General features: G+C 43.4%; 1 protein-coding gene across 1 annotated transcript in view; it reads right to left on the bottom strand.

Annotated features, from left to right (window-relative positions):
- The window catches only part of DNAH7 (dynein axonemal heavy chain 7), a 261,259-nt gene that overhangs the window by 62,091 nt on the left and 182,974 nt on the right, over positions 1 to 16,194 (bottom strand). Inside the window, exons 45-46 of the mRNA XM_067548990.1 lie at positions 7,598 to 7,783; positions 3,100 to 3,263 (exon numbers count right to left, since the gene is read on the bottom strand). Of these exons, the coding sequence (XP_067405091.1) occupies positions 3,100 to 3,263; positions 7,598 to 7,783 (350 nt within the window). The remainder of the gene's footprint in view (positions 1 to 3,099; positions 3,264 to 7,597; positions 7,784 to 16,194) is intronic.

Below are 16,194 nucleotides of genomic sequence, written 5' to 3'. Positions count from 1 at the left end.
CCCTGGCATGTTCGGCTGCTCTCCCTGGCAATTGGGCCTCGGTGGGAAGCAGGAGGGAGCCGCTTCTAATGCCGGCTGAAGCCAGCCCCTCCCAGCTGCTGCTCTGCAGTGCGGCAGCTGCCTGCAAGACAGCCTGGCTGGGGGGGGCGACTTCTGCTCCCTGCCCAGGCTTGGCTTCCAGGGACAGAGTCCAAGCAAGCCGGAAATGTGCCAGGCGGGTGGAGTGAAAGGGCTCCAGCTCGCTTGGCCTCTGTTCCCAGAAGCCAAGCCCAGGCAGGGAGCCTCCCCAGCCAGGCTCTCTTGTAGGCAGCTGCCATGCTGCACAGAACGGTGTCCCAGGGGCCAGAAGTGGCTGCTCCCTCCCTTTCTTCTCCTGAGAGCCACCAAACAGCTGATTGGTGTGGCTGTGGAGCAGCTGATCCACAGCCAGCCTGGTGGGTGCTGAGCAACCCCTCTTTTTTCCATGGTGCTGAGCTCCACAACACCCACAGAGTAGGCGCCTAAGACTCTGCTGCAGTAGCACTTCAGTGTAGACACCACCTACACTGATGGGAATGGTTTTCCCATCGGAGCAGGTAATCCACCTCCCCAAGAGATGGTAGCTAGGTTGATGGAAGAATTCTTCTGTTGAATTAGCACTCTAGAGATGGGGACTTCAGTTGGCTTACCACCACCACTCAGGGGTGTGGATTTTTTATATCCTTGACTGACGTTTTTAAACAGACCTAATTTTCTAGTGTAGACCAGGCCTTAAACACACTAGGTGTGTCTGGAAAAGCTAGTCCTATGTAGGTTGCCATTATTGGATGATAGAACTAGGTAAGCTGACATACATGTAGGCTGTTTTTTCTTTTAAAATGCCTTGTTCTCCAATGTTTTGTTCTGACTGCTAAATAAAATATTTTGTTTGAGCTATTCGTCGCTATCACTAGTTCCCTGACTCCTGTAGGGAAAAACGCAGCTATCCAGTCAAACCTGTTAGTGATAAAGGTTGGTACATATGGAGTAGCCTTAAGTCTCAGTCTAAGAGTGAAGGAATTGTGAGATTCCACTGTAAGATAGACCAGTGCCAGAAGCCCACAACTTGACATGGCTACACTCAGAGAGACCAGAAAGGGGGAGGCCAAGAGCTTGACAGAATTCAAAAAGGACTCAACATTTAAATGAATAATGAGAACATCTACAGTTATCTTACATAAACTATTAAGAAAGGCTATAAATACTTACATTTCAGGTTCTAAGACAATCACTACTTGAGAGATTTTATGAAGAGACTTCCATTATTGGAATGTGTTTCCATAATTGGCCACTATAAGGTTTCTTGCACCTTCTTCTGAAGCTACTGTGAGGACAGTTTGCTAATTCCTATGTCTCATTCAGATCTTACAAGAAGTGTCTTCCTTCTTGACAGACATTTTACTAGTATCAGGGAGGACACAGAATTTTGAATAATTTAAAAAGTTCTGGTGATCTCAACTACACTAGAGTTTCTTCAGGATAGTTGATTGAAGCATTACAACCAAATACCATGGGACTTTAGGTACTAGCCCTAGAGGCATTTAAAAAAAAACAAAAAAAACTGCGTAGATCAGACTCCGCATCTGAGTATTATCAGATATTTAATCAATCATTCTGATTAATGTAAATGAGCCTGTTACTGACATTTCTATTTGGCTTTACTTCATGAAGCCGGGTTTTGGAACTAGTTCCCCTATTTATTCAAGTACCACACTGCTGTTGCCATGAGGAAAAAGGTCATTGTCATAACTCCAGAAACCTTTCTGTTCAATGGAAGTTCTTCTTTGCTCAGTTCCAGAGAAACAGTATGCCCATCATTTTGTACCCATATTTAGCATCCTTTTAGAAGGCTGTGGCATGAATGGGCATTCCTAGTGTTCTAAAGATATATCTGAAGCACATGCAATAAACTAGCCAACTGTACCCTATTCATCTCACTCTATTCAACATGACAGAGCCTTAGGGCCTCAAAGTTGCTACAGGCAAGATGTTAAAATCAGCTGGCGTGCTATGCATCTGGGGAACTATTAAAAGACAAGGAATGCAGACTTCCTCTATAAGGTCATTAGTGGCATTGTTAGGTAAAGTGTATAAGCCTCATCTCAGCAAGATTTTCAAACTAGATTTCCATTTGTCTGCAGAGGCTTCTGTTGGTAGGAGGGTGCCACTGAGTTGCTTTCCAAATCATTCTTTGAATTATAAATCTCTAGCTTTATATGGAGGAACACTTTCATTGCTACGCAATGTACTATTACAATACTCCTGTACTTAAACTGTTTCTTCTCCCTTTCGCTCCTACTTTATTCACTGCTCACTACTTCCCAATAGTGATGAATGAGGACAGAAGCTGTGCTGTAGAATGCAAAACTTATTAATTGATAATTTTCCATTAGTAACTTCTCTTCTCATTCAACCCATCATGACAGTCTTCTAAGTGACAGGAATAAAATATGTAGCAAATTGAAATTTTTATCCAAAGTGAGACTTGAACATATATTTGCCTTAAGGTTCATTAATATATTATATGAAGTTTGTTGTTTTAATGCTAATAATTGATTGTTGGAGTATTTCTACAGCTTAGGAAGAACTCTTCTGGTGGCCTGAAGCAGCAACATTAGACTGCCTCTGAATTCCACAGGTGGGGGGGGGGTATTAATCTAGTAGAACTGCAGAATAACAGTCTCTCTTCACAGAGCTGAACATTTCCTGCTGTTAGTCTATTCCAAGTTTATTTTACCACGAGGTATCCAAAATTTGCTCTGTTTTAATTATTATTGGTCACTTAAAAGTATAGTTACATGTGTTTGTAGAATGTAGTTTATTGCAACCTTCTAAGATAAAAAAAGTTCAATCCCTTTACAGCAGCTCAGGAGAATTAAAAGAGGGTAGTGAATTACTTTACATACTAGAAGCCTTGAAAAAAGTACATAGTAAAAATAGAATCAATTTTGTTTTTGTTTCATTTAATTGTCAAACTTGCCCCCAAAGTAATGAAATGTGTCCATAAAAGTAATAACTGAAAAGAATGCTGTAAGAAGCTATTTAATGAAAGCTAGCATGTGTGAAACATTTCCTACTTACGAGATAATGATACCGTTATCAATAGAAAATGTGTCAGATGGCAATCCAGCAATGTTCCAAGCTCTGATTTTCACAGGTTCTCCCAAAGTATTTGTTAGGGAAAAGTCATCTGAGCAAGGAATATCTCTCATTTTACATAGTAATGCCCACTCATTTGTTTGATTCTAGAAGAGAAGAATGAAAATGTTAATTAAAGTTTTGTCTGTTCTTCATTACATTTATAAGATTTATAAAACTATCAATACATTTATCTATATTTTTTCCAATTCTTTCCCACAAACCATTGCTAAAACAAAGTAATGTCTGGACTTGTCTAAATACAAAAAAACCCCACATATGAAGTAATTAAAAAAAAACAGTAACTACTGTTTATGTAGAAGATACAGGGCCAGTTCCTTCAGTCAGGCTGAGCTGCATTCAGTGTAAGAAAGGAGATATGAGGCAACATAGTTGGCTTTAGGCTACATTTGCAATCCCCTGATCTCTGGGGGTCAGTTCTACATAGGATGCTATGAGCTACTAATGGCCTTTTTTGCAGTTGATGATTGCTACGGCATAGGGATGCCCCCTTTTCAGACACATACCCTACAAGGACCTGGAGAATAGGTGAGAATAGCTGTTATGGCAGCTTTTTGCTACTGGAGGATTTCTCTACTCAGGGGGAAACCTATTGGATGTAGATCTGCTGACATTTGATGGGGTTTTGTTTATATTTTAAACAGGACATGTTTAAAATTTGTGCTAATTAGTCAAACATCACTTTGGGATTACAATACTTTCCCTAACTAAATATAAGATTTTGTTTAATAATGATCTGTGATTAACTCTTTTGTTGAGACAGACATTGTCAACTAATGCAGATTAGTTAGCTGCACCTTTTATTTTTCAATGATACATTAGTGACAAAAACAATAGTAGAATATTTATTCCGACACAAAAAACTACGAAATCTACTGTGTGTTATTTGCAGATGAAAAATATAATGCTAAAGTTAATGTTTGTCAGATTGGGGCCATGAAAAACACATCACAGACCATGAAATGTGATCTCCCTTGTGAAATCTGGCTATTGTAGGGGAGACCAGATTTCACAGAGCTGGGCAGCTGGAGAGCAGTGGCTGCTGGCCGGGAACCCAGCTGTGAAGGCAGTGCCACAACCAGCAGCAGCACAGAAGTGAGGATGGAATAGTATGGGGGATGGAGGGACCGTCACTGGGAGGGCGGGGCCAGCTTTTCGGGTGGGTGAGTGGGCAATCACCCAGGGCCCTGTAGTCCAGGGATGCCAGGGTCACCCCACACGTACACAGCCAACCAAGGCCTCTTTAACTCCTGAGTGCTGGGCCTGGAGCCAGGGAGGGGGAAGTGGTGAAAAAGTAAGTATTGCCACCCTCACTTTTGTGCTGCTAATGGCAGTGGTGCTGCCTTCAGAACTGGACACTTGGCAGCAGCTGCCCTCCGGCTGCCCAGCTCTGAATGCAGTAGTGCAGAAGAAAGGGTGGCTACACCGTGACCACCCCCCACAATAGCCTTGCAACCCTCCCCTCCTAAAACACCCTTTTCGGTCGCACGCCCATGGTTACTACACCATGTAATTTCAGATTTAAATATCTGAAACCATGAAATTTATGATTTTTAAAGTCGTATGACCATGAAATTGATCAAAATGGACCATGGTTTTGATAGGGCCCTACTCATTAGTAATAAGGGCAAGGGCACATTAGCAGGGCCATCAAACTGTGACTCTCGATGCCAAGGCCGTCACACAGCAGGAAGGAATGGTGTGAAGAAGAAATAGAGCCAGATTGTCTAAGAAGCCAGTAAAGGTTGTAGCCATGAGCATGTGAGAAACAGGGCAGGAAGGATACTGAGGCAGGGAGCCAGGCTTGGAGAACAGAATGAGTTAGTGAATCTAGGCAGTTAACTTGGCTTTTCTTTGCGAAGATAAATTAAACTGAGGAATATGTCTTTGTGTTTTTACAAACTGTGCTATATCTCTGCAAAAGTTCAAGACTATACAGTGTCTTCAATTTTGAACATTTCTATCATTTTAAGATATTTCCTATGTTTAAAATAGGGAATATTGCTAAAACTAGTAATCATTCTCAAAAGTAAAGAAAATGTTAGTTTATCCATAGCATGTACCATTGCATTTATTCTGAAAGCTTTAGTCAGAAATACTGGAACCTCTCTCTTATGCCCATGAATTTAAAAACTGAAAGCTTTTTCCTTTTCAACTAACCTTTTCAAGGAGAAATGAGGTTAGAAGTCTAGAAAAATTACTATTTACCTACTTTGTAGTAGACATTAATCTTCATGTGTTTTAGAACAGTCTAGAAAAATTGCATACAATCTGACTGGTCAATATTCCTTCAGATCTCAGTACACAAACAATAAAAACTTATGTCGTGAAAAGTATCAGCAAAACATAACGACTCAACAATCTTTAGAGAGTTCCTATTTAGTGTGGTTTGGAGAAAAGTAAAAGAATAATACAAGTGATTTGTTACATGTGTTAGTATGGTCAATACTATTGAAATGAAGATGTTTTTAACTATCTAAACTTAAAATCAGCCACATTCTTCTTAATGAAATGTGATGAAGGAAAACTGAGGCCAAGACTGAACTAAAAGATTAAGTCGAGGCAGATATGTCACTCAGGATTGTGAAAAATCCACCCCCTCTAGTGATGCAGTTAACCTAACCTCCACTGTATATAGCACTAGGTCAAGAGAAGAATTATTACATTGACCTAGCCGACATCTCTTGGGGAGGTGGATTAATTATGGCAATGGGAGAACCCCTCCTATTGCTGCAGTGAGGGCTACACTGTAGTGTTAAGTGTCAATATAGCCTAAAAGAAATAGACTGTTTCACATGGAACTGAGACACAACCTTGACTGAAAACTTTGGATTAGGCCAAAGCATTATATTATCCTTACAAAACACAACACTAAAAACAAGAGTGAACATCAAAGCCTGAAGTTTCCCTTTTCCCTTTCCAAGGCAATAGCAATCAGAATTTAGAGTGAAAGGAAATGATTCTCAGGGGATAGAGAAAATTCACAGATATGTCAAATGAAGGCTCCACTACCTTATTCAAAACCAAGGTGCCAAAAAGATATAAAAGCTTTGTTCTTTGAAAAACTGGTGGAAATAAAAGAATTACCTTCCTGAGAAAATGAGAAACTGTAAAATAAGCAAACGTGAAAATCCTATTCAGAGGCTCAGGAAAGGCTGAAACAGCCACCCAAGGAATACAATGATAACAGAGACAACCACAAAGAGGCCAGATATATAAAAATAAAAAAGAGCTGACAGGAGGCCACAGCCACTGTTACACAGAGAAGAAAACACTTTAATTTCATATCAGACAATGACTTCCCACCAAAAGAAGCCCCATAAGACTATACTAAACTAAACTTCTTGAGTAAAACCAGTGAAGTTTAGTTATTGCTAAAGGAATAAGAATAAAACTGCCTTTGCTTCTCAGGCTGCAGGATACCCCATCCCCACTTTCAGAATCCCAATAATCTTTTACCAAAGGAAGTTCTGATACCGCCATACTATATATGCCTGATAATTGGCTGCTTTCATCAAATGCAGAATTACATTCTCTCAAAATTCAGTAATTAAGAACAGGAAAAAACTCCAGCCAAAATAAGCTCTTGAAAAATATGGAAATGATGAAAAATTAGAGTTTGAGAAATGTTACAGAATTTTCTAAACAAAGAAAGGTAAGGGAAGTACAGTAAAAGTAGATAAGGGGAGATAAAGAAAACAAAAAGGATTTAGGCCCAAATGTTTTCAAAAGTGGTCACCCGATTTTAGATGCCTCAATTTTTGGGTGCCCAACTTGTGACAACCTGGGCCTGATTTTCATCTGTGTTGAGCAACCATTTCTTCAGCTGAAGCCAATGAGAGATCCAGTTGCTCAGCAATGCTGAACATAGGAGCAAAATCACATCAGATTAGGAATCCAAAAACTGAGGCATCCAAAATGATTAGCTAGTTGAAAATTTTGACCTCAGGTCATAATCCTTCAGTTAATTTGCATACACAACTTCCACTTACTTCAATGGAAATTAAACACACACATTAATTATGATATTAAGTCCACTGTATCTCCCTGCTTCTCCTTGTTCTAAAGAATTGTTGCACTTTAAATACATTTACACCCTAGCTGCTGAACAGTGCTGTTGCAGACATAGGACCTGCTCCTGCTCCAACTGAAGATGGTGTGAGTTTGGCCATTGACTAGAACAGGAACAGATCTGGGCCATGAGGTATAAAGTTACTTGCAGTGACTTTACAGACAACTGAGAATGCCAACAACAAGGTTCACGTATTTTACAATTAAGGTTGTTAGCAAATAGTAAAGAAATATGAAGAGTTCCTCCAGGGGTCTTCTAAGTGAAATTCAAAATGTTGGAGTATATGGATCTCTCTCTCTCTCTCTCACACACACACACACACACACACAAAACAACTGTATTCATTACTTGTCTATAGCTGGATGTGAAGGCTCCAAGGTAAGCCACAATTCCTGATGAAATGAGGATATCTCCAGTTAAATTGATGTACTGCCTCCCCAGCTCCAGAGCAGTCTGGTTCCAACGAGTTTTCTCACCACCAAGGCCTCCGATCAATTGTTCTGCTCTCTGCAGCTTTTTGCTGCACAGGTCAACCTCAAAAATAAAATATAAACTACATATAATGACAGCACTTGTAGTGCTGCAGATTATTTACTTGTTTTAAGTCATATGATGAACAGTCAGAGAACATTCTGCCTGTATGTACTGTTTTTTAAAAAAATTTCAGCAGACAGAAAAACTTGATTAAAGGTTTAAAAATCTGAAGAAGGAAAATAATCTGTATGACAGATTATCTTGCTTACTTGTACTGAGACAAAATCCATGACATTTAAGAGTTATTGTTTCCTCCAAATAAATTATGAAGTTCTTATAAAACATGGAACTCCTAATGGCTTTATATGTGATATAGAAATGATCAATATTTGAGGACGTGACTCAGAGCTTATGAAATACAGAGTACTAACTAACTAATTTATGGTCATTCTCTCATGAATGTACATATTCCTTCTCTCATAAAACATCCTTATGAATACACATTCTGTGTTGTTTTTTTAATCAAGTAGTCTTTCTAAGTATTTTTCTACTTTAACAAGAGGTATGATTTAACAACAATTTAATCCAATTTTTTTACACTCACTACACCACTATGGGGGGTTGAGGCTCCACTGAAGTCCCCACCAGACCCCAATTCAAGTTGTTTACAATGTCCTTCTCCTGTTAGTAGCACACGAGAGATTTTCCTAACAAGACAAATAAAAGAAAGGTCCTTTTTCTCTCTTTCCCTTGAAAGAGGGGAATTAGAATAAAAGAAAAAAAAGGCAAAAGTCTGTCTTTTAGGCAGTCTTTTGGGGTCACTCTTTGGAGTTTGGGTTATCATCTGGTATACTGACTTTAATTAGGGTCTACCTCCAGCCGTTCCTCTGGGAGCACCCTGCTTTATAGTTGGTCCTTGCAGTTTCAGAGGTAGTGAGGCCTGCAACTGTCTTCCTCTTAGCTGATCTGTCTCTCTGGTCAGCAGTCTCTTAGGTACAGCCATCTTCTTCCTGTTCACCACTCCTTCCTATGGCAGGTTTTCTGCTTTTAAGATTCCCCCTCCAGGCAGATCAAGTCTTACAGATGTGCCAGGTTAATGCTGAACAAGCCTAGAAGAGGTCATTAGTCTCCTCTCTACTAGAGTGAGGGTGTGTTCCTTTACAACCACCTAGTCTGAATAGCTGGGTTTGGGACATAAGAGTTTCACGGAGGGGAGGGGAGAGGAGGGAAAGGGGGGCTATGCTTTTTTGCAACCCTCATTCAGTACTACACCCACACTCTCGAGGCAACCAGCCATGTTCCTGCCCTGACCCCAATACTCACTGTATGGGAATACAGAGAGAAGCCAGCTCTGAGTTCCACAGGACACAGGAATTAAGGACCACATGTTCAGACCTCTCAAATCCTTATACCACTCATTTATCAGAACCTCACTGGTTCTACTGTAGTAGGGGGCCAGATCCGCCTCTTAATTAATTCTTAAACTTTATTCAAATTTTTAAAAAAATAAAAAGCAGTTACTTAGTCTTGTATTGTTATTGTTGTTCTCTAATACATAATGCAGACATGTATTCCATTTAAGTGCCCAGCACACCGAAGCCACTTGAACCCTGTGGCACTAGCCCCTTCCTGACTCTCCCTCAGTTCTTTCACACTGTCATAGGGCACGTAGACCCCTGCCATTCAAAAGGGTGTGGGAGGGGAAGCCTCGTAGTCAGAGCCTAGTGACCAGAGCCAGTGGCGGCCCTTGGATTCGAGGCCAGGTGGCCTAGTGGCCAGTGAAAAGGAGGGGGAATGTCACTGGGGGGAGGAGCAGGTAGCAACCAGTGTAGGGGGACCTAGATCCTCCCTGCCCTACTGGTTCCTGGCCCATGGCCCTGTCTATGATTCGAGGTTGTCACTGCAACAGTGGGGATCCAGCCGAAACGTGCTGTTTCTTCAAAGGCCATTCAGTAGCCTTCCCCCTACCCTGATTCCTGCAGCCTCTGTCCAGGTGCCACCCAAGTCCCCAACTCCAGCAGGGGGTGTAGCCACCCTTTGAGCCTGGTTTCCATGGAACCTTCTGGCTCCCTGGCTGAAGCCTCCATCATACATCCTTCCTGCTTGGCGTCCCACCCCAAGTAAGCTGGGCTGCTCCCTCTGATACTGCAGTAGCAGTTGGAGCATGCCCAGCAGGAGTGGGGGGGGGCATGGCTTCCGCTGCCAGAAGTATGGGCTTAACCCCTTCATCTCCAGTGAGGGGCCAGTACACCCCGTCACACACCCGTAACGTCAAGCATATAGATTCTAATGCAGAGGGGATGGATAGTGGATTGTGGAATACATGTCTGCATCACATCTTGAAGAACAACAGTTACAATAAAAGTAAGTAACCATTTTTTCTTCAAGTAAATGCAGCTGTGTATTCCAGGCAGGTAACTCACAAGCAGTTTTCACAGGAGGTAGGGCTTGGAGTCTTTTTAAACAAGGATTGCAGGATTGCCTTCCCAAAATTTGCATTTGGTCTGGATGCAGTAATAATGGCACAGTAGTTGTAAATACATGTATAGAGAACCAAGTGGCAGCCCTGCAAATGTCCAATATAGGAATGTCACTTAGGAAGACCATTGACGTTGTCAGTATCCTTGTGGAATGAGGTCACAACCTGAGAGGAGATCAAGTCTCCGCAACTTTGTGTGCTGTCATGATACAAGAAGTCATGGAGGTCATGTGTGTAGAGACTGTTTGCCCCTTAATTTGGTCTGCATATGAAACAGACAGACGAGATGAAGAACAGAACAGTTTAGTCCCTATCTGGGGCAGGATGCCTGCCCCTCACTGGCCAGGAAAGGGTTAAGAAGTCCCTTGGAGAAACTGCGTGAAAGGTAGCTAATAGGAAGGGGCTGCACGACAGCCAGTCAGGGCCCAGGTGGTTGGTATAAAAGGGAACTGCAGAGTAGAGCAAGTGGAGTGACTCTTAGGAGCTTGAAGAGGGAGGACTGTCAGCACCTGGGCAGAGCAGAGGCTGGCTGCCAGGACTCAGCAGAGCCAAACACCCTGAAGCAAGGGCGGAGAAGATACTGGGGCTGTGGGGAAGTGGCCAAGGGAAATCCACAGAGGAGTTGGGGGACACATAGCAAAGGCCGCCACACATAGGGTCCTTGGGCCAGGACCCAAAGTAGTGGGCAGGCCCAAGTGCCTCCCCTGATCGCCATTAGAGTGGTGGCAGGACTGCAGTGGCCACAGTGGGAAGCAGCTAGAATGGACTACAGAATCCCCAGGAAAGGGGAGAAACACGGATCGTGACTCAGCTCTCACGAGAAGGATGGTCCAGTAGAGACAAGACTGAGTGTGAGATACCACAGAGAGGGGTGTCTGCCCCGCTGAGAGTGGATTCCTCAAATGGCCAGCAGGAGGTGCGAAGGGAGTGAATCAAACCCTGTTACACTATCCAAGTAAAAAGTCAAACATCACCTGACAATGAGCATGTGAAGACACTGCTCACCTGAGGTTGAATGCATTTTAGGGAAGAATACTGTTAGATATATAATTTGATTCAAATGAAACAAAGAAACCACCTTAAAGAAAAACATAGGGTGTGGCCAAATTGCGTGAGAGAAGGCTTTGCAACTCACACATTCTCCATGCATATGCTTTCGCCATAAGGAAAGATGTTTTCTGACCAAAAGGGCGAAAGAAGAAGTTACCGTGGGCTTAAATGGAGGTCCCATAAGAACCTTTAAGACAACATTAAGGTCCCAGAAAGGAACTTGTTCTTTCACCAGAAGGTGCAGACGCATGACTCCTTTCAAGAACCTTACTACTATGGAATTTGAAAATACTGACTTCCCATGGATGGGTGGATGAAATGCCAAAATCACTGCCAGTGCAGTCTCAATGAACTAAGTGCAAGACTAGAAGACTGAAGCTATAACAGGTACTTCAAGATGTCCTGGATTCAAGCCATCTTTGATTGAATTCCCTGGGCTATTGACCATATTGAGAACTGCTTCCATTCGGCCAAATAGGCAACTCTCTGGTGGAGAGGTTTGTACTGTTAAGCAAGATTTGCCAGGCCACCTCCAACCATTATTCTTCCTCCTCATTTAACCACATGGCATTTCTTGTTGTCTCTTATTGCAGCAGGTCAATCATTGGAATGCCCCAAACCACAAAAACAGACTGACCACAGGATGCTGGGCTTCAGAGACTACTCATGATTCAGGAAGAAATTTATGCTGACGTGATCTGCCAGGTGATTTTGGATCCCAAATAAATGATCAGCCACGGGGCAATGTTTTCCCTGATGCAAAACTGCCAAAACCTGACTGCCTCCTGTCCTAACACAGCACGTTGGAGTGTGCTCCCCACGTCTGTTCACATAATACATCGTGGTACTATTGTCAGTAAAGTTATACACCACCAAGTCCCTGACACGATCTTGATGGGCCTGACAGGAATTGTAGATGGCACAGAGTTCCAGGACATTGATATAAAGAGAAGCTTCTTGTTCTGACCACAGGATTTAAACTTTCAGTGACCCCAGGTGCTCTCCGCGACCTATTAAGGAGGCATCAGTGACAACAGTCCTAATTGCTGGGGACCAAGCAAAGGAGATGCCCTGGCACACACTGCCCTGAACTGTCTACCACCATAAGGAGTCCAGGGAGGAAGTTAGACCAATCTGTCCAAGAAATGATGATTTGGATGATAGACCAATGTCAGCCACATTTGAAGAGATACAATCTGACAAATTGGGCTACCTGTGTGCATGCAGCCATATGACCTGGCAACTCGTGGTTCAAGGTTGAGATTGCATTTCCAGACATAGGTGGCGAAATTGCATGGAATCTGTTGGTCAGTAGAAACACTTTTGAACTCACAGAGCCTATCAAGGCCCCAGTGAAGTTTATTCTTTGATTTGGGACCAATGTTGACTTTCCATTGTTTAGGATAAGACCTAGATGGACGAATAAATGTAGCATGAACTAAGAACTTCTTCTCTGGACTTCCCCCTGAGGAACCAACATACTCCTTGGCCACCTTCCAGTTTCACATTGCAAACTATCAAGACTTAATGGCAAAATATGTTATCAGAACTATGCAAACTCAATTCTTTTATTGAGCAGCTTCCTGATTCTCATAAGAAGCACTTCAAGGCCATAGTCAATGAAGGCCATCTTGTGGCTAAGACATCTCTCCAGGCTGCACTTGATGCAGCTGACATGGCGGCACATTCTATTTCAACTACTATTGTGATGAGACGGTCCTCTTGGCTTCATCTATCCAGCTTCCCAAAAGAGACCCAAACGTCTTTGAAGGACTTTCCTTTTGAAGGGACAAAACTATTTACTGAGAAGATTTGTATGTTGGTGGAACTGCTGTGGGGTTCTGCTATATGATCTTGGCAGGGTCAAGGAGTGCCTCGTTAATAAGGAGAGCTACTTTGGACGAGGTGGAAGAATGTAAAATGTCCACTGGCCTGTGGTGCAATTCAGTTACCTCTTGTAGTGGTATTTGTAAAGTTTCTGCCACCCTCTGTGCCAGATCCTGGAACAGTTTAAAGTCATCTGCCATAAATGGCAGAGGGGGCATCTCCATCTCATCTGGCGATGATGATGAGATGTGAGTTTGAGGAATAACTTCCTTCTCAATTTCAGCTCCAGTTCCTCCCTTTCCTGTTCAGGGGGTTCAGAAGCCCTCAAAGTAGTTGCTGAAGGAGGGTGAGTCCTTGATTGCTGGTAGGTCACGCTGGAAGTAAAAGAGACCTGTTATCTTTGAGCCTGCCAGGTATTCCAGTATGGCCATTGTGGGGCTAGGAAGGGAGCTGGTGGTTGCTATCATGCCTGAGGATCAGGAGGACAATATGCCTGAGGTCCATAGTGGAACTGGGCCCCATATGGCAGATGGGAAGAGTGGTGGGAGCACACATCCTCTTGCTCACTTTCTGACTCAGACGATGAAAAGAGAAGTGCGTGGCTGGAAGTCGTCAGCGAGTCAAAGGCTCTTGGTGAACTCGATTACTGGGGCCTCGGTACTGAGCAGAGGCAAGTCTGGTACATCAGACACCAAAAGATCCGACACGCACCAAAAGTCTGCTGGTGCAGAGGGTGCCTGCACCAGTGGTGGTTGTGGGTGCTAAGAGGCCTACACCAACAGGATCGGAGATGTAGATCTAATAGCAAGGTCCGTCGGTGCCTGGCATACCACAGAAGATATCAATGTAGACATCCATACCGATGGAGCCTTCCTGGGGTGGGTTTTCTGTGTTTCTCACACCCAAACAGAACTGATACTTCCTTGCCTGTGCCCATTGAGTCCTTAGGCAACCCAACGTGCTCTGTGGAGATGTTACTGCATGTGCCCCGGGTTCCAGATTTAGACAGCCATTGTTACCGATGATACTGATTGGGCTGGAGATCATTTTCAGCTTGATCAGGGCTTCCTATGGGGCCTCGCAGACCTTTTCCTATTTAAGTGGCTTGGGGTGTCTCGGGCTCACCTCCCTTCAAAGTACAGGGTTGCGGTGAGGTCTTACGCTAGGACCTAGATGGTTGAAGGGCTGACTCCATGACTAGGAGTTTGAGCCTCTCTGTCTTTTCTGGATTTGGGCTTCAGTTACTGACACAAGCCACACTTCTGTGGAATGTGTTTCTCTCCCAGGCAGTGAACACACTGATAGTGTCTGTCAGTCACTGGGATAGATTTCTTGTAACTGAAGCACTTCTTGAAGCCCAGGAGTTCAGGGGGGTCCCCACCACAGGGGGTTTGCAAAAGAACAAAGTCCTTTTCTTTCTTTCTTTCTTTCGGTTTTATTTAGGCATTAGCCAAATAAAATGTAAACAAAGGTAAAGAAAGAAAAGAGGCTTCAAAAGAAGCTAAAAATTGGCGATTCTAAAAGAGTTAATGATCCGCAAACAGACAGTTAATGCTCTGTCTCTAGCCAGGGGCAGTTGGGAAAGAACTGCAGAAGGTTCGCCCATGCATACTGGCTAGCCTCGTGGCAGAGCATGAGGGGCAGCGCATGCGCAGCCTGAATGTACACTTCTACCAAAGCTCTTAGATCAGCAGTGCAGGGACACAGACACACCTACATTGAGGCACCCATAGGAAAAGTACTTGGAGAAGAATGGGTGTTTGCTGAATGCTGGGGGTGGATGAGCTGGCTGACTAAATCTACAACCAGAGAGCCTTCATCTCTGGGATCTATGCCCCTTCCTGGGTTAGTCCTCCTGTCTTACAGGAAAGGGGGATAGCCCAAACCCCAAAGAAACACTGTGAGCAGTATCTCTGCTATTGCTGCTCACCACTAAAGTGGCATAAAGTAAAAACTCCCAAGGAATACAAAGTAGCTCAGGAATCCTTAAAAGAGTTCAGGCTTTTGCCAGTCTTCTCCAAAAACACTACCCAATTATCAAAAGGTAAGTCCTCAGTGATCTGCTGCACATTGGACACAATACCTGAATTCTGCAACCAGGAGACCCTCCACATAGTCACAGCTGATGCAAAAATTCTAGCCAAGGCATCACCACATTCAGAACTGACTGTAACAGTCTTGGCTACCATACAGCCTTCTGCAATGAAAGCCTTAAACTCTTCCCTCGAGGCTTCTGATAACTTGTCCGCAAAGTTAAGGGCCGCCCAATTAACAAAGTCATATTTGGAGAGCAACACCTGCTGGTTTGCTATGCGAATCTGCAGGGAAGAGGAGGTATAAATCTTCCTCCCCATGAAGTCCATCCTTTTAGACTCTTTGTCCTTATGGGCTCTTGCTGATCTTGGTACAGTACTGGAAAGTGATTAGGCAGACCTCCCATGTGCTGGAAGGAGTATAGTAACTCTTCTTAGAATATGAAGAAGAATCTCTCTAAGCCATGGAACAGTTCCAATGAGTTTTATGAGACCTCTTCTTGATGCACCAGTGAAGACAGAATGACTCTTCTCCTCCTTGGGGGAGATAGCAGGGTCCGAACACGGAGCCACATTTGCCAGTTCTGAAGGAGACTGCCAATCAGACGAGGGCCTCGATACCAAAGTACGCCTCATGGCCTGCTCCAGAAGGTGCTGCTTCAGCCAGAAGTCTCCTGCCACCTGAATCCTCTTCTTGAATGACTTACAGATGGAGCATTGCTCTTTAATGTGTCTCTTACCAAGACACAAATACCTCCTGTGAGGATCACTACTGGGAATGCCCCCCCCACCCACCCACATGACAGACAATGATTGAACCCTGGTGAAGGCATCACACAGGGTAGTCAATTATTCAATATATACTCTAAACTACACCTAAGATACTTTTAACTAGTATCTAGAGGAAAACAAAAAAAATTCTCAGAAAACTGAGCCTGAAAATGTAAAGTGAAAACACCACTTCAAGTTCTGACTCTGGCCCTGAGTGGTGAGAAGGAACTGAGGGGGGTCAGTGCACTGTTGTCCTTATATAGTTAGAGGAGGAAGTAAGGCCACAGAGCATGAACGCCGCCCCATGGGTT

The sequence above is a fragment of the Emydura macquarii genome, unplaced genomic scaffold (genome assembly GCF_026122565.2).
Source record: "Emydura macquarii macquarii isolate MOO-44397 ecotype Brisbane River unplaced genomic scaffold, CSIRO-AGI_Emac_v2 contig_1253, whole genome shotgun sequence".
Taxonomy (NCBI): Eukaryota; Metazoa; Chordata; order Testudines; family Chelidae; genus Emydura; species Emydura macquarii.
Note: the sequence above shows the minus strand (reverse complement) of the source record. Positions and strands in the feature narration are given on the sequence as shown.